At 53.6% G+C, this 21,478-nt stretch overlaps 2 protein-coding genes across 2 annotated transcripts; one reads left to right on the top strand and one right to left on the bottom strand.

The window, feature by feature from the left end:
- Positions 1-257: 257 nt before the first annotated feature.
- On the bottom strand, positions 258-5,901 carry Dnajc22 (DnaJ heat shock protein family (Hsp40) member C22). Its single transcript, XM_052747516.1, has 2 exons — positions 4,191-5,901; positions 258-1,402 (listed from the first exon to the last, which is right to left on the bottom strand). Exons 1-2 carry the CDS (start codon positions 5,028-5,030, stop codon positions 1,217-1,219), a joined length of 1,026 nt encoding a protein of 341 aa, XP_052603476.1. The 5' UTR covers positions 5,031-5,901; the 3' UTR covers positions 258-1,216.
- An 11,258-nt stretch (positions 5,902-17,159) lies between these two features.
- C1ql4 (complement C1q like 4) lies at positions 17,160-21,448 on the top strand. The gene is made up of 2 exons (XM_052748898.1): positions 17,160-18,403; positions 20,629-21,448. The coding sequence occupies exons 1-2, from the start codon at positions 17,867-17,869 to the stop codon at positions 20,806-20,808; spliced, it is 717 nt and encodes a 238-aa protein (XP_052604858.1). The 5' UTR covers positions 17,160-17,866; the 3' UTR covers positions 20,809-21,448.
- The last annotated feature ends 30 nt before the right edge of the window (positions 21,449-21,478 follow it).

Below are 21,478 nucleotides of genomic sequence, written 5' to 3'. Positions count from 1 at the left end.
CCATCATGTGGGAAGTCAAGGCAGGAGCTCGAGGGCTCTGGTCACACGGACTCCGTAATCAGGAACAGAGCCTGAATGGGTGCATGCCGGTACACAGTTTATTTTCCTTTTTCATTCAATTCCGGGCCCAGTCTATGAAAATGGTACTGTCTGCGTTCAAGCTGGGTTTTCCCACTTCACAGTTATCCTAGTTAAGAAAATCCCCCACAGACCTCCCCATAAGTCAACCTCACGTAGATAATGCCTCAATGATGACTCTCTCTCTCTCTCTCTCTCTCTCTCTCTCTCTCTCTCTCTCTCTCTCGTAATTCAAGACAGTGTTAAGTTGACAATTAAAACTCACCACCACCACTTTGGAAGCATGATGGCACAGGCCTTTATTCCCAGGACCAGAGGCAGAGGCAGGTTTATCTCTGTGAATTCCAGGCCAGCCTGGTCTACAGATCCCCATAAAATAACATTATCTGCTCCTCTTCCAATACCCTAATACATCATTTATAGTCCTATGACATTTAGTTCAAAGCAGAGAACAGGGCAGACTTTGATATTTCTATACCCATGTTATGATCCCCTCTGGGAATAGATGCTCCTGAGAGAGAGGCATGATGCTCACAATCAGACTTCAAGTCCTGAACAGACCTGAGAATTCTGCCCGTTCAAAACCCATGAGGGACTCTACAACACTGTTCCAATTAGAAGCGATTCGCCCATGCCACAGCAACTTGTTCCTTTTGGGAAAAGTATAAAACAGGAAAGTATAAATGGAATAAAAACATTTTTTCTGGGACTTTGACATCTCTAAACTCTGTCTTACCTCTTGGAATCCCTTTTGTCATATGACAGTATTTGAAATATTAGAATCTTCATATTTTTCAGTCTCCCAACCCAGTGCTTTACACATTTATAAACATTAAAATAACCTTCCTCCATCGTACATCAATGTACTGCGATAGAATACGGTGGGTTATTCTTTGAAAGATATTTTATTGATTTTATAATTTACCTTTCACTATATGGTTTAAGAAAATAGAGTCAAGAATACCGTAGCCAAGAACTTAGAAATTCAGAACATAAATACATTCTCTACCATAAACTTTCTCGTCCCTTTAAAGTTTTCGTCTCCGCTGCAAGCAGCCTCGCTAACACTTTTGGGATGCGAGGGTGTGAATATGCTGCCCAGCTCTGCCGAGAGTGAGTCCAACCTCGATGTTGCTTTTCACCTCCAGGATGCTCTGGGTTTCCTGGGCTGACTTAAGACTTCATACGCAGCCTGGATCTCCAGGAAGTGCCTCTGGGCCTCTTCTGTCTGGTGCCGGTTGTGGTCCGGGTGCCAGACCTTCACCAGGTCGCGGTAACTCCGATGTATTTCTTCATTGGTTGCCCCTTCTGGAAGGCCCAAAACCTTGGGGAAACAGAGCTCACAAATGAGCATCTCATAAGTGCTCGGAGCCCTGGGTCTCTCCCTGCTTCTTGCTAACCCCAGCCTATTTGGGATCTAGACTAGCCCAGAGCCTCAGACAGAATTTCAGCCCTTTGGGCCAAGGGGAAATTCCTTAGCAGAGCATGTCCCTAACTAGAGTAAGGTCCTGGGTTTGATCCACAACAGTAAGAAAAACAAAACAACTCAAACAAATAAAAGCACCCCCCACCTCAAAAAATAAAACACTGGGTGTCATGTAAGAGCTAGGATGCCTTTAACCACAAATGCATTTCCAACCGAGAACTTCACATCCTTGACACTATCTCCTCCCCACAGAAGAAATGAGTGTACATATATCCACCAAAGTCCTGAAAAGAGCCGGGAGGCAGGGGCGCATGGCTTTAATCCCAGCACGGGAGGCAGAGCCAGGCAGATCTCTGTGAATTCAAGGCCAGCCTGGTCTACAGAGCAAGTTCCAGGCCAGGCTCTAAAACTACACAGAGAAACCCCGTCTCGAAAGAAAAAAAAAAAAAAAGGCTTAAACTAGAAGCGACCTAAATATTAACAATAGAGTAAATAAATAGCTGTGAGTAGGATATGATATAGAATTAACACAAACTATTTCAAATTGCATGTTAGCTACATCTTGTGAACATGATGCTGGATGAAAAATGCCAGATCCGTACTAGGTGATCCCATGTATTTGCTGTTCAAGAATAGACAAAACTCAGGCAAAGAAAAAAGAAAGAAAAAGAAAGAAAGAAAGAAAGAAAGAAAGAAAGAAAGAAAGAAAGAAAGAAAGAAAGAAAGAAAGAAGAAGGAAAGAAAGAAAGAAGGAAAGAAAGAAAGAAATCTGCAGTGAGTTTCGGGAAATGCTCTGTGGTTGACAAGAAATCTCTAACCCTTGAAAAAAATCCGAGAGCCATTTGTGGCAGCTCAGGTCTGACACCCCAGCAAAGACAGGCTGAAGCAAGTGGGGAGAGGACTTAACACCAGCTAGCACACAGTGAGAGCCTGTCTGAATTCCCACAGAGAAAATCATGGAGCATTCTGCTGAAGATTAGAAAAGCCGCTGTTCAGCCGGGCGGTGGTGGCGCACGCCTTTACTCCCAGCACTCGGGAGGCAGAGGCAGGCGGATCTCTGTGAGTTCGAGGCCAGCCTGGTCTACAGCGCGAGAATCCAGGACAGGCTCCAAAACTACACAGAGAAAACCTGTCTCAAAAAATTAAAAAATAAAAGAAAGAAGAAAAAGAAAAGCCACTGTTCTCAACCTAGAAAGACTGATTCCTGAGTAAACAATTGTTTAAGGGACTGCTACAAATATCCTTGAGTGTGCAGAACCAGCTGTATATCTGTGTGCATGGTAGTATTATAAATGTAGCAAACAAACAACAACAACAAAAAACTCACCTAGCTGATACAGTGGCATGTGCTGTTAATATTCAGCACTTGGGAGGCAGAGACAAGTGGATCTCAGTGAGTTCGAAGCCAGCCTGGTCTACAAAGCAAGTGGCAGGACATCCAGGGCTGTTACACAGAGAAACCCTGTCTTGAAAAACCAAAATAATAATAATAATAATAATAATATCCAGCACTTGGGAGGCCGAAGTAGAAGCAGAAGGATCACAAGTTCGAGGCCAGCCTGGTTTACATTTTGGGTTCCAGGTCAAAGGCTACATAGTGAGAGTGTCTCAAAAACAAACAAAAACACTGGGCTGACAAGATGGGTCAGTAGATAAAGGTATTTAGGACAAGTCTGATGATCTGAGTTGGATCGCTGGAACACACTTGGTGGGAAAGAGAGACTCCAGTCTTGTCGACTGGCCTCTCCTCTGACCCCTACATTCATGTTGTGGCACATGGACACATACACAATAATAAATTTTTGTTTTGTTTTGTTTTTGTTTTTCGAGACAGGGTTTCTCTGTGTAGTTTTGGAGCCTTTCCTGGATCTCGCTCTGTAGCCCAGGCTGGCCTTGAACTCACAGAGATCCGCCTGGTTCGGCCTCCCGAGTGCTGGGATTAAAGGCATGCGCCACCACCACCCGGCAATAATAAATTTTTTAACCTAATATATCATGATAGGACTCGGGATGTGGCTCAGTGTTACAGTGTTCATGTAGCATACCCAGGGGTTCTGGATCTAATCTCCTACACCACCCCTAATCCACAGTAACAGAAGGCAGAAAGGAGGTAACCTCCAAGGCAAGAGTATAGAATGGGAAGGGCTAGGAAGAAATCTTCCTGGAGCTGGTGGTGTTCCATTCCTTAACCTGAGGGGCATGTACACTTTATATATTAAACTTCAATAAAAAGTATTATTCAGCCAGGCGGTGGTGGCGCACGCCTTTAATCCCAGCACTTGGGAGACAGAGGCAGGCGGGTCTCTGAGTTCCAGGACAGTCATGGCTACACAGAGAAACTGTCTCTAAAGAGCAAAAAAGGACTGGAGAGATGGTTCAGAAGTACTGGCTGCTCTTCCAGAGGTCCTGAGTTCAATTCCCAGCAACCACATGGTGGCTCACAACCATCTGTATTGAGATCTGGTGCCCTCTTCTGGCCTGCAGGGATACATGCAAACAGAACACTGTATACATAATAAATAAATATTTTTAAAAAACTATTATTCATATGTATTTCTCATCAGTAATACCTTCAAGCAGTACACACAGAAGCCCAAAGAAGCCAGGGTACCCTTTCAGGGCTCAGCCAGCAGACCTCAGAACACATTCCCTATTCCGGGGGACTTACCGGAAAAGAAAGACTTACCTGGTAAGCCAGCTGACGTTTCTCATCCTGAAAACTGTCAACAAATTCATAGAGCCTTTCCCACTCCTGGAACTGTCTGCTGTTGAAGCCAGGATCCCCAACCAGTAGCCACCAGATCCGGCAAGGCAGAAGGAAGACAGACTCCATGAGGCGGCCAAGAAGCGGGAAAAAGCTGAACCAACTCAAGAAGGAACCAAGGGTTTCTGCCACGTAGCTAAGGGTGGCAGCTGTGTTGCACAGGACACTATATGCCAGTGGGCCTGTGAAGGCGAGGTAAGCCAAGCCCAGACGGTAGAGCCGCACGCTAATGGTCTCTGACTCCGAGGAAGCTTTGTATCGGCGATGCTTCTGGGCTGTGACGCTGGCAGCCAGACTGATGGGCAGGATGGCTATGGGGCGGCCATAGAACACAGGGGAAGTGAGGAAAGCTGCTCCTAAAGTGTTCTTAAAGTCTGACGTTTCGTTGCCAACAGCAGCCACTAGCAAGACCCCCAAGCCAACTGCCAACGGAAGGCCCACAATGTAGAAGTTGGCCATGGAAGAAAGGCTAATCAGAGCCACGAGACCAAAATAGATACCCACTATCATCTGGGCAACAAAGCGAAGGAGACTCAGAGGTGGTCTCCCCTCTCCTGGCCTCTGTTTCCGACCCTGGGCTCTGTTGGCTTGAGCAACAAAGCTTGGGAGTTTCCAGAACTCCCAGAGCCAGCCCAACCCACCACCTCCCAGGGTAAGCATCCAGAGCAGGGCATGGCTGTCCCTTCCCAGATACAGGTGGTGGAGTCCGACAGGACCCCCGAAAGCCCAAAGGGTATAGGTCACCAGGAGGCCTTTTGCCATCCTCTATGGCAAGAGTCTCAGAACAAATCCAGTGGCATTTGACATTGATCAGAATGCAGAAATCTCAAGATCCTCTGTGAGAATCACCATAGTCCCGAGAGTTTCCTTAGACCCTAAGAGATGGAAAGAGTGGGGAAAAAGCAGACTCATCAGACTACATCCAATCCCCAACACAGAAGACCATTTCTCCGTAATGCAAGTCAAGTCCGCTCCTCCCTGATGGGCTCTTGGGTGTTAGCTGTCTCTTGTGTTAGCACCCCAGGCCTGATACAGTGGCTCGAAATTTAGGGGAGGAGAGTGCTTCGGTTTAAAATTTATTAGTATTTATTTATTTTGGAGACACAGTCTGATGTAGCCAAGCTGGTCTTATGCGGCCATAGCTGAGGGTGCCCTTGAGCCCCTGCTCTCCCTGCCCCCATCTCCCCAAATAGTGGGCTCACAGTATCTGCTACCACGCTCAGGGATGAGAATGTTCTAAATGTTTTCAGTTGAGATACTGAGAACTAGGTGCCTGAACCAAAAACCAAACCAAAACAAAAAACCCAAAAACAACAACAACAAACAAACAAATTAGAAGCTTGGGACTAGAAAGATGGCCCGGGGGTTACTTACTGCTCTTCCAGAGGACCCCCGTTCAGTTCCCAGCGCCCACATGGCAGCTCATAGATGCCCTCTTCCGGTCTCCGAGGGTATCAAGCACTATGCGGTACACACACATAGATACAAGGAATACACTCATACACATGAAGTAAATTTTAAAAAGAAGAAGCAGCCAGGCGGTGGTGGCGCACACCTTTACTCCCAGCCAGGCGAATCTCTGTGAGTTCGGGCCAGCCTCACTACAAAGTGAGATCCAGGACAGGCTCCAAAGCTACACAGAGAAACCCTGTATCGACAAACAAACAAAAGAAGAAGAAGAAGAAGAAGAAGAAGAAGAAGAAGAAGAAGAAGAAGAAGAAGAAGAAGAAGAAGAAGAAGAAGAAGAAGAAGAAGAAGAAAGAAGAAGAAGCAGCAGCTTACGCCGGGCGGTGGTGGCACACGCCTTTAATCCCAGCACTCAGGAGGCAGAGCCAGGCTGATCTCTGTGAGTTCGAGGCCATCGTGGTCTACAGAGCGAGTTCCAGGAGAGGCTCCAAAGCTACATAGAGAAACCCTGTCTCGAAAAACCAAAAAAGAAAAAAGAAAAAAAAAGGAAGAAGAAAAAGCAGCTTACATTTCAGACCTCCCCTTAATGGTTCAAGGGGGATGGGGGGCGGAGAGTAACAGAACACTTTTTCAAAATTTCAAAACCTTCTGAAAGCCAGTGCCTTATCTAAACGCCCACCCCTTTAACTCCATGTGTGTGTGGCCCAAGGTTTGAGCCTCTCTCCAGCCTTCCCATCTCCCCAGGCCATGAAAATTTCCCACAAGTCAAACTTGAAAGGGATCCTGAATTCCTTCCACTTAAACATTCTGGAAAGCATTTTGACCTAGACCTTAGCACCCCACAGCTCAACCATCCTGTTCCCAAACAAGACTGAAGAGCCTCTGCAAAGAGGCTGCAAAAATCCTCAGAATATCAAATCCAGTGCCTGAGAGTGCCTGCCAACATGCCCTAGCTACTTCAAGCGAACTCACCCCCAGGCAGTCCCGGTAGACAGCAGTACCTGGCTGCTCAGGCCGCTTCAGACTAGTTACTTCCTTTGACCATAGGATCAAAATGGCCCTTCTCCTCTCTCTCTTTCTCTCTCTGCTCCCACTTCCACACAAGTGGACTTTGCCCCTCAGTGCTGCTGACTGTGTGTCTGAAGTCAGGCCACCTCCGCCAGGCCCCTCCCCGAAGCCCTCGTCAGCCCCTTCGGAGTCACCTTCCGGTCCTACCTTCCCCTGCCCGCCCTCTGGGATAACTGTAGGAAGCTCTCCCCAGGCTCGCCCCATTTTCCATGATAGGGCCTGGAACCGCGCCCCACTCCCGGCGGAGCGCACCTCTTGCAGAACGTCACTACAACCGCCAGGTGGCGGTGCCGCTTACGGAAGGGAGGTTCCCCCCCAAAAAAGTCCCTGATCACCTTTTCGCAAGGTTGGGACACCCCAGGCCAAAGCTGTCCCGACTGTGCGGCTACCTGAGGGAGAAAAAAGGCGATCCCATCAATAAAATTAAATTCTTGATTACCTCTTCTCCCTCTCCCACTTCGGGCTGCATGCTTCTCTCCATGCTCCAAGCAAGAGCTTCAAGATGGCCATTGTAGTATTACTTCTAATTTCTTTCTTTTTTCTTTTTCTTTTTTTTTTTTTTTTTTTTGGTTTTTCAAGACAGAGTTTCTCTGTGTAGCTTTGCGCCTTTCCTGGAACTTACTCTCTAGCCCAGGCTGGCCTCGAACTCACAGAGATCCACCTGACTCTGCCTCCCGAGTGCTGGGACTAAGGGCGTGCGCCACCACCGCCCGGCTACTTCTAATTTCTTAAGGGACAGACATCCACCCGTATGCAAAAGGGAGCGCCCATCAACCCCCTCTATTTTACCTCCCTGTCTTACTTCTAGGTCTTCCAGTTTTAGGGGACTCCACACCCAAACATGAGCCTGACCCTGCAGAGCCCCAGATCCAGAGAGCCTCGAAGCTGTTCTGACCCTGCAGCCTGAAGCAAAGGGAAAGCACACTAGCTAGCAAGGGATACAGGAGCGCGTTTTCTTCGGAAGAGTATGACCACAGCGGGACTCAGGGGGAGAGGAACCGCCTTCTTCCTTCGTAGCTGGAATGGAGCTGGCGGCACACACAACGCCTTCAATATTCCAGGCTCCAATCCCTGGTGCGGTTCAGTGACCTTGGCCAAGTCACACCCTCTCCTGAGCTTCAGTTTCTTTCTTTTTTTTTTTTTATAAAGAAGCTTGGATCTACAAGATCTTCTGGTCTTGACGAGAGGTAGGGATAGAGCCAGTGGGCCTCACTTAGGGTCACATGCCAACAGGAGGCAGAATGTTCTAGCTCCCCCCAACACCCCCTACCCCTAGTTGGGGATGAGAAGGCAGCTCCAGATAAGGCCTTTTTAGGGCCGAGGAGGGGCAGCGAAACGACAGCCCAGCCACGGCTGGGGACTGGGGGGGCGGAGGGGTGGGGGCGGCGACAGGGCCACTGAATAATGAATGAGACTTAATTGGGCCCGCACTGCGCGGCGGGCGCGCTAAGCTGGGCAAACACGCGGGCCGCCGCCGCCGCCGCCTCTGGACAAACAAACTCGCTCAGGGTGCCTGCCGGGAGCCCCGGTGCGGACCGCCCGCCGCGGCGGGAGGGAGGGGAGGGGACCGGCGGGCAGCCTGGCCTCCCGGGAGCAGCAGGAACCCAGAAGTGCCCGGGACGGAGGGATGGATGGATGGATGGATGGATGGATGGATGGATGGATGGATGGATGGAGGCGCGGGGCCCAGCCCTGGAAGGAAGGACCAGCAAGGGGAACCAAGCAGATTTTGCGGTGGAGCCTGGGGCCCGAGGGCAATGGAAGCGCGAGGAAAAGATGGAGAAGAGAGTGGAGGGTGGAGGAGAGAGTGAGAAATGAGCGAGGAAAAGGCGCGTCTGGGGGAGGGTCGGTGGAGGGGCGAGAGAAGAGCTGTCACTGTGAGGAAAGGGCAGAGCGATGGAGAAACGAGAGAAGGGAGGCGCAAGGGGCCTAGGGAAGAGGAATTGGAGAAGAGTCAAGGAGAGGGATGAGGTGACCGGAATGAGAACAAGGGGGTGACGGGGTGGGCGCCAGGCGCCCCTGCCAGCGCCTCACCCCGCTGCGCTCCCGCCCGAGCGCTCTCTCCAGCCGCCCGCACTCACTTTGTCACAATTACGGGGCCGTCACTTGGCCGGGATTGTTTTCCCCAAATTGTTGTTCTATAAACTGGCGCGGGGTGGGGGGTGGGGGTGGGATCTGACAAGCTGAAGCGGGAGGGGAGAGTGAGCAGCTGTCGAGGGCATGGTAACATATTTACCCGCTCCTGGCCCAGGCTTGGCCTTGGTTACTACAGAAACCCACGAGGAAACTGATTGCCACCCCAACCTTCATCACTGATTCCGCTTTCCACCGTCCTGGCCCGCCCCCTCGATCTCAGCTGCCTCGGTTTCCCCACCCGAACGCGGCCAGGGCTGGAGGCCCAGGCGATTAACCAGGTGCGGCCAAGAGTTTCTTAACCTTTCGCCGGTTCCCTCGTGCCGGGGCGCCCTCGAGTGCCGGCTCACCCTCACAGGTCGGCCAGGCTCATCCCTAAGTGTGCCCACGTCCCCTCGCCCCCGCGCCCCTCGCTACCCTGGACCACCTTGCTGCCCCTCGATTCTGCAAACATCTGTTGCGCCCACTGAGCGAGAACTGCGCGAGCTTCCCAGCTACCTTACCCCCCCCCGAGCCCCCCTCCCCGCGCCCCCAGCACCCGCCACCCGCCACCCGCCTCTTCCCCGCCAGCCCAGCCTGTCGGCTCCGTGACAGCCGCCGCCGAAGCCGGGGCCCCGCGGGAGCGGCCGAAGAGGAGACGCTGCATGGCTGCCTCCGACACCGGCCTCCCTCGCGGCTCCAGGGGCAACGGAGGATGGCGGCCGCTGAAGCGAGACCGGAGTCGGCCGCTGGAGTTGGCAGGGCCAGACGAGGGAGGGGGGAGGCCCTGGGAGGGCTCCTCTCCCCTTCTTTTAAAGCCTGTCTTTCTCATCCGGTCGCCCTCCGTCCTGCCTGGACCCGGACCCTTCCCGCTGAGCGCGCCTGGGATTCAGTAGGTTCCCCGATACCCACCGCCCCCCACCCCACCACCTCACCCCCCCCAGTCCGGGTGATTTACACGCCGGCTCCGCTCAGCGGCCGCTTCCCAATCAGGAATATCGACCCCGGGCGGGGCCCTCGGGCCGCATCGATCCCTCTAAGGCTCGGGATTTAAAAATGTCAAATTTGCCTTTTCCAGGCGGGCGGAGGGGGCGGGGGCCAGGAGGAGGGCCGTTTGCAAGAGGGGTGGACAGCAAGGCATCGACCAGGCGCCTGTGCCCGGAATGAGAAGCGAAGGCGGCCGTGCCCTGGCATGGCCTGGTCATTCTTGTGTTCTCAGTTGTGACAACAAGGGAGCTCTACCCTACGGCTTTGATCCCCACAGCACTGCCCTATTGCACCGGGTTAATCCCCGGTAGGAGCCCAAAGAGGAACAAGATCACCCCAAACCTGGGGAGACAAATTCGGAAGAGATCATAGGGGAAAGAGACAAAACTCTAGAGGCCCCCCAAGAACAATCCAGCCCTGGAAAGACCAAGGCAAATGGAACCTGCCTTCGAGGTGCCCTGTATAAAGCAATGTTCCAGAGACCCAGAATCCCCTGCTCTGTAGGTCGAGGAGATTCAGCCCTGGAGAGGCCAGGCTCAACTTCAGGATGGTTTGAGAATGGAGTGGAAGGTTGGAGACAAAGCCAGATGAAAAGAGATGATTGTAGTGTAATTAGCATTATCTTCCCAAGGTGTGAACTAGGCTCAAGAGTCCAAACACTGGGGTCTCCGGCAACTACTGTTTCCCTGGGCCCTAAGAAATGGATTCTCTTGGAGAGTCAAAGATCTGGGTTTTCTCACCCAGCACATCACACAGGTGTCTGCTCAGGAGCCACTCCTTCCTCCCAGATCACTACCAGCTAGGGGAGACCAGCTGGGTTGGAGACCACATCTTATACTGGAGACTGTAGATGCTCTATAAGTCGGGCTGTAGCTTAGATAGAACTCTGGCAGTGATTCCTTTCTCCAAGACCAAGCAATTAGGTATCTAGACTTTGGGGAGGGGAGCGTGTCCACTGCTTTCAACGCTCGCTCTGGGAAGGTGCTAGAAGAGATCAGTGGTCACAGCACTCTCACAGTTAACATGTCACATACCCTCAGGAGCACACCTCAGCTGTCACCCTGTGCACTGCCATCCCCCCCAGAACTGCAGACAGAACTGACAGCGAGCCGAAGGGGGGCACACGCAGGCAGGGAGGGTGTGGTGGCTCATCCTCCACTGATGAAATCCGGGGGAACACATCCCTGGCACTGGCACTCATAGTACTGGCGCTGATGCACCGTCTGCTCTATCAATCACGGCCACGCACACACCTTTGTCTGAGTGAGCAATCACGCACAATCCTTCTGAGGTCAGGCACCCAAACCACCTACTCTTAAAGCCTGTCTACATCCTTTCTCGGTATTTGACCTTAAATCGCCCAATCCAAGGGCAGAGTTTGTCTCCATCTCCGATTCCCTTCTGCAGTTCTTTAATTAAGGGGATGGCCAACAACCAGGAGGCCAAGTTCAAGGTAGCCAAGGCCAGGGTCGGAGTGAAAAGCCAGGAATAGAGGGAGCGATGGGACTGTTAAACGCTCCCTTGCTCCCGCGTCTGCCACTGGCCTCTTTCCCGGCACGTCCACTCGCCGCCCACCCGGCCCCTGTCCGCCTGTCAGTGGAGTAATGAATGCGCGCTCGGGGCCCTGGGCCCCCCCTGAGTCGTTCATCACTGCCAGCACCGCCCACCTCTGCCTCCCGCCGGGAGGGCTCGGCGGCCCGGGCGTCAAGGGCCCTTTCCCCGCCCCCCCAACCCGGGACCACTAATTGTCAGATTGAGATGTTGATTTGGCAGCTGGGAGCCAGCGCCAAAGAATCCGCAGTAAAACCTGGACTCCTTGAACTTCCTCTTGGCTCCACTTGGGTTCGCCCGGATTTGGAGCATTTCTTGATTTGATATGGATGGTTTTAACTCAGGAGAGCGGGGATAAGAAACGCAGTGTCATTCTAGTCCGATAGGAGGCGCCATAGGCTAGAGGCCTGGCGTTTCCGCCGAAAGGGGTGGCCTCGGGTTTAGTTCCATTTGCCGGGGAATGGAGACCCTAAAGGCTTAGTCCTCCAGTCTCCCAGCAGGGGACACCCAGGACTTTGATCTGCCTCTCTCGGGCAACTAGTTAGTCTCCGCTTCCCCTCAGGAAGGCCTCGGGCCACGGGTACCAAGTTCGCCTTAGGGGATGCCCAAATTCCTTCCTCTTCCTCTGCTGGTGCCCCGGAGGACCGTTCACTCCCCGGCAGGAGCCGCACCTGCAGGAGTCTGCTCCACCCAGGCCCGGGTGCCTAGGTTGCAGTCCCAGCCCCGCCCTCTCCCGGGCCCCGGAGCTCCCGGGCGGCCGGCTGAGTGACGGGCAGCGGGTGATTATGCGGAAGGGGGAGCGGGGTGCGCCGCGGGCGGCAGCGCTGACCCTTCACATTTCCGATCCGCCGGGACCCTCATCCATCCGAAGCTGCTCTTTGTCTGGCCGCCTAATTGCTGGCGGACAGGATGGATGGCGGGACCGACAGCCGCGGAATCCCTAATAAAGGCCGCGGCCGCGGGGGAGGGAGCGCAGGAAGGAGGGGGAGCGAGAGGGAAGGGATGGAAGATGGCAGGAAGCACTGGGCTGCCGCCGCGGGCTCTCAGGCGTTGCCGGCTGAGCTCACTGAAGCCACGGTTGGCCCTGGGTGAAGCCAAGAAGTGTGAGGTCGGCTATTGTCGGAGGGCGTTGGGTATGGAGCTGGTTAAGTCTGCTGCTTGTCAAAGAATAAAAAAAAGAAAAATCTAGGGGCCCCCGGACAGAAGGAGTATCCTAGGGCCTACATCACTTAGCTGAGCCCTGGAGACTTGGAGCTTGGCGCTTCCTCCTGGGCTGTCAGCTCTCAGCAGCCCGCGGCCCTCCTTCAGCTCTCTGCACCCCATCCACCTCCTTTAACCTGTCGGTCTCCCGGCGAGGGATTCAATATCCCAGCGGAGAAATGAGGGGTATGACAGCTGTCTGTGCAGCCAATTGCCACATTTCATTAATCAGACACTGGAGAGGGCCAGAGGTGGTGACAGGGGCCAAGGGGTGGGGGTGCCAGCTCAAAGGGAGGAGGAAAGGGTGCCGACTGGAAGCCTCATCTGGATAGATGTGCTGGGCTGCGGAAGGAAGAAAATCAGTACTCGGGTCTAATAAACATTTTGGAAGCACTCTACTAAACTCGCTGGGGAACCAGCAGGGCTTTGAATAAGGCTGTATGGGGCTCTAGGTCAAGGGGACTGACCAGCTGATGAGTGGAAACCCTGGCCTGGCTGCTGCAGGGGTCCTCTGAGTCTTCAGTGTGGGCACATAATCTCCAAAAGAAGGCAAACTGTGTGTGTGTGTGTGTGTGTGTGTGTGTGTGTGTGTGCAGGTCAAGCCAACGGCTTTTCCCCGTTGGTCACAAGGGGACTTTCAATTTTCCCTTTGGCTCAGGAAGCAAAATTCTCCTCGCTTACTTCGTTTCTCATCCCCTCCTTTTTCTGGGCCCCCTTCTCTCTCTGAACCGTTCTCAGTAACTAACTTTGGCCTTCTGTTAGCCGGTATTTGAAACTTGATGGTGCCAGAGTTGACAGCCAGAGCAGAGGTTGGGAACATGTGAAGTGAAGACTGGCCTGTTGTGGTCAACATGTAGGTTGCTGGGTCCCTGTAAAAATCGTGCTGCCTACTCCTGTCCAGCTTCTCTGGCCTTTGCATCGCCTCTAGTGCCATTGTCCCTTTTCCACGTACTGGGAAGGAAGCTGAGACATCAAAACCCCGGTTCTAAGAACATCCCCCTCCCATTCTAGGAATATCTCCTTACAGGATGGTAACTGGACAACCCTCCCCCCACTTCTGGACCCCAGTTTCCTCATCTTTTACAGATAGGGATAATGCACCTATCTCTTAGGGACGCCAGAAGGATGCAATGAGAACTCACATGTTAAAAACCCACATTAAACAAGCGCTTACTCACATCCTCTCCAGTCCCATGCAAGGCCCTGTCCTCTAAGGTGGACGGAGTTCTCTCCTTTTTATACAAGGGGTCTAGTGCCAGACAACCCATGCTGTGTCTGGCTTGTGCGTCCTCCCAAGTGGAAAGGAGAGCAAAGCATGGAAGGTTAGGGAGAGTATCACTGGCCCTGAAGAGGAGGAAGGGAATGGGTTCTCAGATTTTGACGACAGGACACCAGCCAGGAGGTCTCTCTGTCTCTGTGTCTCTCTGTCTCTGTCTCTCTGTCTGTCTTAATAGATGAGGAAACGGAGGCTTGTAAAGTGAAGGAAGCCATGCTGCCAGGCGTCTTCCCACCCTCTCTATTTCTGACCCCCTCACCCCTTTTCTTCCCTAGAGGGCGTCTGGGTCAGTGACAATAAGTATGAGAGAAAGAACAAAAAGAAAGAATCTTCAAGGAGCCAGGACCTTTCCGCCAGACTTCATAAAAATTTAACATGAAAACTTCTGCAGAGTAGAAGGCACATAACACATGCAAATCATATGCTAATCACATGCTAATCTAAAGTCTGGCCCTTAGCGCTCTGACTCACACCTGGCTGTAGCCTTGGGGGAAATTCTGGGGAACCCCCTGGGTTCTAGGAAAGGCAGGATTCCCCTTAGGGTCTTGTTATGGAATTTAGGTTCGTTTTAGGAGTTACGTGTGTAATTTGGGATTAGGAACAGTGGAAGTGCAGAGTCATTGGCAGAGGTTACTGCAGGATTCCGACTGGGCTAGGCTTTGATTAGGAGATTGCGGAGGTCTTCCGCTCCTCACCTTCTTCCCATCACCCCTGCGCCAGGCTTTGGTTGTCTTGCTGCACCCCTGGCTGTCTATCCCCCCATTCTTACGCTCACCACTTCACCAGGACTTCCTACTTCAATCACCAGACAGGCTCTGGGTACAATGCCCCTGACCTCTCCCCAGTCCCCAGCATCCTCTCATAGATTTTTTTTTTGGCCCCAGGAAGACCTACTGGTCTTAGCCCTAACTAGGTCCCCCCTTGGACTAATGTGACAGCTGCAGGGGAAGCTATGAGAACCTGGTGAGCTGGCAGCTTCATTCCAGAGCGTGGGGAAAGAGCAACAGAACATGAATAAATTCATAGAGCTGGCCCCTTGGCTCCCTGTGAGCCAAGCCTGCTCCCCCCCACCCCACCCCACCCCACACACACCAAACACAACCGCTGCCTCCTGCAGCCCTGCCTGGTCACTGCTGCTCACAGCTTGGGCTGAGGATAGGCGCAGATGATGCTCCAGTGAAGAAGCCTGGCATCTGAAAGGGGCTAAGGTGAGGGGATCCAAAGGGGAGTGATGGGAACTAGGATTAGTGGGGTGGGTGAAGAGCTGGGCAGAGAGGGCCTCTGCTGAGTGGAGGGAGGAGACGGTGGGGAGGAAAGGCGAGGGGTGTTGGGACTTGGGGTGGATGAGGCCTGAGGCTCTGCAGGGGAGGCTGGTGTGAACGGAGACCTGCTTTCTCTGATCCATCCATCATGCAGCCTGGGGGAGCAGATCAGGAATTAGACATGCACAGGGCCGACATGGCCCTCAGCCCCCCGAGGAAGACAAATGGTGACAAAGACCTTGAATAAAATTTGTATTTATGGTTGGAGGAGGAGCCCTTCCCCCACGGGCTGCCAATCCTTTCTCTCCCAATCCTTTCAGGCAGGTCGGGACCTTGCCCCACCCCCAACGGGGGCCAAGCCCAGCTCCAGTCACTTCTTTCTCAGGATTGCAGGTGTTGCAGGGGGTCCAGGGAAGGAGTACAGGAAAGGAGAGATGAAGAATCACAACTGTGACCCGGTGTACCTTGTACCCTCTGCTTTACACAGCATAGTCCACACACCACGCTCTTGGTGTTTACCTACTCTCCAAGAGGCCTCTCTTGCTGTCTACTGTTAGGTCTCCAAACACCCCTAGATCCTTCAGTCCTGAACCCCACTCTGCCAGCCTCTCACCTTCTATTTCCTGAGAAGACACAGCTCCTGGCTTTCCCTCTGCACTCTGATGAAAGCCAGTGTTCCTTCTTGGCCACTCTGAAAGCAGACATTGTCACCGTTTTAGGCAGTATAGGCTGGCGGCTAATACCTAATCCAAATTTGAATTGTGTTACTATGCATAATCAACCAAACATCCATTATTGGGAGCCTAATTTCTCTAGATTTTCTCTGATAATAAACAACTGGAGAGGGAGGCTGATGAAAGCTGGTATCAGGGCAAGATTCGGGTGGTGCCAGTCTGGACAGGGCAAGTGAGGATGGTTCTTTCTCACCAGGAGGTCCCAAGGGCTTCAGTCCTGAGACAGAACTGGCTTCTGTGGGTCTCGGATTTTAGGACTAAGACAGAGAGACATACGAATTCCCTCTTCAAGCAACCTCACACATGTGTACACAAAGACAGCCCACAATTCACAGCCCTGCTCACCCAGGGACAGCAAGGCCAGGGTTTTGGGGCCACCCCACCCCACACACAGTATCCAGCACTGTCACAACACGCAGACCCACAGCCTACCACTCTGCTTGCAGAACTGCCCCGCCCCCGCGTCTTCCTCACAGTTGATATGTCACATTGGAGTCCGAACACGGACCTGGGTGTCTCTCCGCAGCGCGCCATTTACATTTCTCTCTAGATCTGTCAACCTGTCTAGGCTCCCTTCTCTCTCTCTCTGTCTCTGTCTCTCCCTCTCCCGCTTTGGGGCTGTCAGTCAGTCTCTTTTAGAAGCTTTGTCTCTTCGTGTCTCTTTCGGTCTCTGATTTCTCGGATGTCCGTTTCCTGCTTGTTCCCCAGTCTCTCTCTCTCTCTCTCTCTCTCTCTCTCTCTCTCTCTCTCTCTCTCTCTCTCTCTCTCTCTCTCTCTCTCCTTCTCCTATTCCTCTTCCTTCTTCTGCTGCTGCTATGCGATCCCCTAATCTTAGAGGCCAGGTTCCCATTCTGGTCAACAAGTAACAGTTGAACCCTTTGCCATATTCGGTATTTGGTTGGGGGCACCGGGGGACATGTGGTGGCGAATCGCATTTTATTTCTGTTTTCTGTTTGTTGTATGTGAGCCCCCCACCCCACCCCGCGCCCCCCTTGTTTAGCTCCGCGGTCCCCTCTGAGGTCTTCTATGTGCGTTGTAGCCTGATCCCTGTTTACCCCATCACTGAGTCCATCTTCCTCTAAGCTCCGAGAATGCCAAACTCCAGGTACAGGGTGGAAAGTGAGGATACGGTGGGGGCTGAGAATCGCTGCAAAGCCCCGGGAGCAGGCAGGGAACCTGGAGGCTGGGGGGCTCGGCGGGGAGGTGGGGGGAGGTGGCGCGGCCTGCCCCGCCCCCGCGTTTCCCGCTCCGGGCGCCAGGGGTCGCTCCGCCTGCGGCCGCTTATAGTGGCTCCCGCCGCGCGGCGACTCACACCACCCGCACTGCTGCCAGGGAGGAAGGTTAGGGACGCAGAGAGGGAAGAGCGCTTGCGGGAGAGGGACGCCTGCCTGGCTAGGGCTCTGACGAGGGCTGAGGCCAAGGCTGCTGAAGGAGGCAGGTTGTGCTTCCCAAGAGCTAAAGTGCAAAATCGACGAGGTCGCGTCCAGTGAGTGCCCCCCTGCAGCTCACAGCCTGGGACGTCGGGAGAGCGGGGAGAGGTCTCCCGGTCTAGCCGGGAGAAATCAGCGAAGGGCGCCCGGGAACCCAGGCACCGCCATCCGCGAGAAAGCAACTGTCTGGAGAGCAGGCATCCTAGACCTGTGGGAAACCAGCCGTCCAAGAAGCTGTGGCTCTCAGGCGCCCTGGATCGTTAGAACGGCACCCGAGGGTCACATCAGACTACAGGTTCTGAACCCTCAAGGGCTGTCCTTGGCCCAACCCACGGGGGAGGCCTCCACTCTGACCGCCGGTTTGGGGAACAGCTCCACGGTGACAGGAGGCATCGGCCGGGGCAAGGTGGTCGGGCACAGCCGTCGGGAGATCCGCACCGGGGCCCGAGCCCGCGGAGAGCCCCGGGCCTCCGCCGCCATTGCGCCCAAAAGTGAGGAGGATTTGCTGGCCCTGGCCGCGTCACGGCTGAGCCGCCGCAAGCGGGTGGCGGGCGCGGCCGTCGGGGTGGCCATGGTGCTGCTGCTGCTGGTAGCCATCCCGCTCCTGGTGCACAGCTCCCGCGGACCAACACACTACGAGATGCTGGGTCGATGTCGCATGGTGTGCGACCCCCACGCACCCCGAGGCCAAGGCCCCGACGGCGCTCCCGCCTCGGCGCCTCCCTTCCCTCCAGGTGCCAAGGGAGAGGTGGGGCGCCGAGGGAAGGCAGGCCTGCGGGGACCCCCAGGACCCCCAGGTCCCAGAGGGCCCCCCGGAGAGCCAGGCAGGCCAGGTCCCCCAGGTCCTCCTGGCCCAGGCCCTGGAGGGGCAGCGCCCCCTGCAGGCTATATACCCCGAATTGCTTTCTACGCGGGTCTCCGGCGGCCTCACGAGGGTTATGAAGTGCTGCGCTTTGACGACGTGGTGACCAACGTGGGCAACGCTTACGAGGCAGCCAGCGGCAAGTTCACCTGTCCCATGCCAGGCGTCTACTTCTTCGCTTACCATGTGCTCATGCGCGGTGGCGACGGCACCAGCATGTGGGCCGATTTGATGAAGAACGGGCAGGTGAGATTGATTACCCCTCTCCTTAGCCCCAGATCTTACTAGGGACCTCCTAAAATTCCCTGCACTCAGCCGCAACCCAGCTTCTCCCCTGAAACACTATCAGGTATCCAAGAATGCTAGGCCACCAACAATTGGTCACTTAATTTAATCAGAAGAGGAGGAATGGGGGGCCTGGAAAAGAAAGTCACCTGTCCAAAGTCTCATGGAGCGTTAGAGTGATGTCAGAGCTGGAACTCAGGACTCAAAGCATGCCTCTGCATCAACTCTCCAACCGTAGCCTGCCACATCATGTCTTTGGTGCTTACCTTACCCCTCAGCCCCTTCTCTTGAGCTGCCTCCCGTCTTTACTGGGCCACTCTTCTCAGTCCGTGGGTTTCCCAGCCCTGGCATGGAACAAGCCATTAGGGAACCTGGTTTCAAGGAATTAGAATGGAATCTTGTTTTGGGTAGTGGCCATCTTCCCCCAGGTGGAGTCATTCAGCTTGGATTTTCAAAGAAAAGGCGGAAAAAAAGGAAGAAAACACCATTTTGCCCATCTGTTAGGTAGCGGTCCTATTTGTTCATCCCCTGGGCCTGGGGCCAAACCTAGACCAAGTCTTGCCCTCAGCTAACACCGACTCTGTAGGCAGCTGTGGGAAACCGGCTCAGGGGCCACATAGGTGGAAGGATGAACCAACTGAATTTTGGTTTGGAAAAGCTAGGAGGCAATGGACAGGAGGAGAGGAGGCCTGGTCTACAGGCTCTACACCCTCCCTGGGAACCTCTCGGATGCCACTATGTTCTGCTTCAGGGGGTAGTCAAAATCATTGCCACCTAGGTTTGAGGGACTAGCTCTCCCAAAAGACTCCGGCATTTGAACTAGCAAGATGCCATAGGCTGGGGCGGAGGGAGCTGCTTATACTGTGCAGGAAGAGGAAGGTTTGGACCGAGCAGTGACCTCTGAATGTTCCACGGAGGGGGTGGGGCCCTGGTGCATCAGGTCTACTCCTCAGGGCTCCCTAAGCCTTGAGCCCTGCTCTATAGCTGAAAAGACCCTGGATTCCAAGAGAATGTCACCCCTGTTCAACCTTCCGCTTCATCTTTGGGGTCTGTTCCTAGCAAGTCCCTCCCTCCAGAGCCTGAGGAAAGGGAACTGTTAGGCTCTGAGCATCTTCCTGGGGTTGATAGTGAACGGCCACATGATCCAGTGCACCTGTGACTGGGGAATGCCAAGGTCTAAGGAAAGCTTGGTGTCTGTCTTCTTGTGGCACTGAGTAGGTAGATTTGGTCTGTGCCAGGAATCCGGGAGGAGGCTGGGGTGTGTTGGTTTTGGAGGGGGTGGGGTGGCACAGCTTCCACTCTGTATTCCACGGAGCCGGCACTGCGGCCCTGGGAATGGTAAATAATGATTAGAATAATGATGAATAATTAATGATTTAATAACCGGTCCCGGTGGGATGGAAACTGAGGGAAGGGGCCGGCGGTGTGACTGCTGCAGACCAGAGAGCCCGACCAGAGGCAGCCCTCCACACGGTGGGGGACCGACTGAACACTCCCCAGGGAAACTGGGGCCCAGGAGGCCAGAGAGACACAGTTCACTTTCCTACCGATGTGACACAGGTGTGACAGGGGTAGATACACATATTCCCCAGTCCCACAGAAAAGCTAGTTTAGGAATTCCAATTGAGCATGGCCTCCTAGAAGAATCCTGAAAGCTATTTTTATTTTTTAGCATGAGAATAGCAATTCTAAGTTACATTTTCTGTATACAGCATATGGTTCTGAACTCACTCCAGGAGTAATTACCCATTTAATCCTAACCACCTCATGGGGTGGGTTCCATTATTATTACCCCCATTGCTCTAACAGAGGCCCAGAGAAGGTACATGTGTGCCCCCAAGTCATGTCTGAGAAACCCTGCAGTCTCCTAACTCAGCGGTTCTCAACCTTCCTGATGCTGTGACCCTTTGATACAGTTCCTCATGTTGAGGTGACCCCCAACCATAAAATAATTTTGTTGCTACTTCATAACTAATTTTGCTACTGTTGTGAATTGTAATGTAAATATCTAATACACAACTCCTGTGAAAGAGTCATTTGACGCCCATAGGTTGAGAACGCTTGTTTGGCCCCCATCGCCCATACCTAAGCCGAACTTGCTCCAGCAGCCACTGGCCTCAACCCCCCAGTTAACCGAGCTCTGCACAGAGCATCAGGATATGGGTCTGTTTTTGTCCTCTCCCCAGGTCCGGGCCAGCGCCATTGCTCAGGATGCGGATCAGAACTACGACTATGCCAGCAACAGCGTCATTCTGCACCTAGATGTGGGTGACGAGGTCTTCATCAAGCTGGACGGTGGGAAAGTTCACGGCGGCAACACCAACAAGTACAGCACCTTCTCAGGCTTCATCATCTACCCAGACTGAGCCCAGCACCTTCCCGCACACTCTCATTTGCCCGCCCCTTGGCCCCCTTGCTCCAATCCACATTCACCTCCAGCTAGCTCTACCCAAGGCCCCATCCTCTGAGAGGCTGCGGACTCTCCTGCTCCCCAGGCTACCTAAATGGGCGGGTTCTTGGGGCTCAAGGGTTTTAAGTGGCTGGGAGAGGTGGGAAGAGGAGAGCCGCTTAGGGAAGGACCACCTCATTTGTGCTCCAATGAAACCCTGCCGCTGAGGGACAGACGGACGGACGGAGGAGGTCACGGCCTTCCCTTCTGCCTGAAGCTGGGGAACAGTTTCACTAATGGAGATCAAAGACTCACAGGGCAAAGGGACGCGCCGGCAGCTTGGGAGGGAAAGGACTGACGCGGGAGCCTGTCTAGGTGAGAGGAGACTGACTGACACGGGTTAGATACCGGACCTCAGTAGCCACTCTTTCCCTCCCCCTCCTGCATCTCCATTTCTCAGGCTCTAGCCTGGACAGCCTTCCCGTGAACGGGAGGACCCAACGACTTCCTTCCTAGCATTGAAAACCCATTTTGTACAGTCCCCGTTCCACCCCTCTCCAGGCTAGGTCCTGGAGCTACAGATACTGTTACTTCTTCCAATAAAGTGAGGCTGGGGATTGTGTGTGGCTGCCTACCTTGGCACAGAG

The sequence above is a fragment of the Peromyscus californicus genome, unplaced genomic scaffold (assembly GCF_007827085.1).
Source record: "Peromyscus californicus insignis strain IS unplaced genomic scaffold, ASM782708v3 Scaffold_20__1_contigs__length_68692818, whole genome shotgun sequence".
NCBI lineage: Eukaryota > Metazoa > Chordata > Mammalia > Rodentia > Cricetidae > Peromyscus > Peromyscus californicus.
This window is presented reverse-complemented; position numbering and strand designations above follow the sequence as displayed.

Coding starts and splice junctions, on each gene's coding strand:
- Dnajc22 (XM_052747516.1), bottom strand. CDS start 5,030: ATGGCAAAAGGCCTCCTGGTGACCTATACCCTTTGGGCTTTCGGGGGT. Junction 1,403..4,190: donor AACGTCAGCTGGCTTACCAG/GTAAGTCTTTCT, acceptor TGTTTCCCCAAG/GTTTTGGGCCTTCCAGAAGG.
- C1ql4 (XM_052748898.1), top strand. CDS start 17,867: ATGGTGCTGCTGCTGCTGGTAGCCATCCCGCTCCTGGTGCACAGCTCC. Junction 18,404..20,628: donor ATTTGATGAAGAACGGGCAG/GTGAGATTGATT, acceptor TCCTCTCCCCAG/GTCCGGGCCAGCGCCATTGC.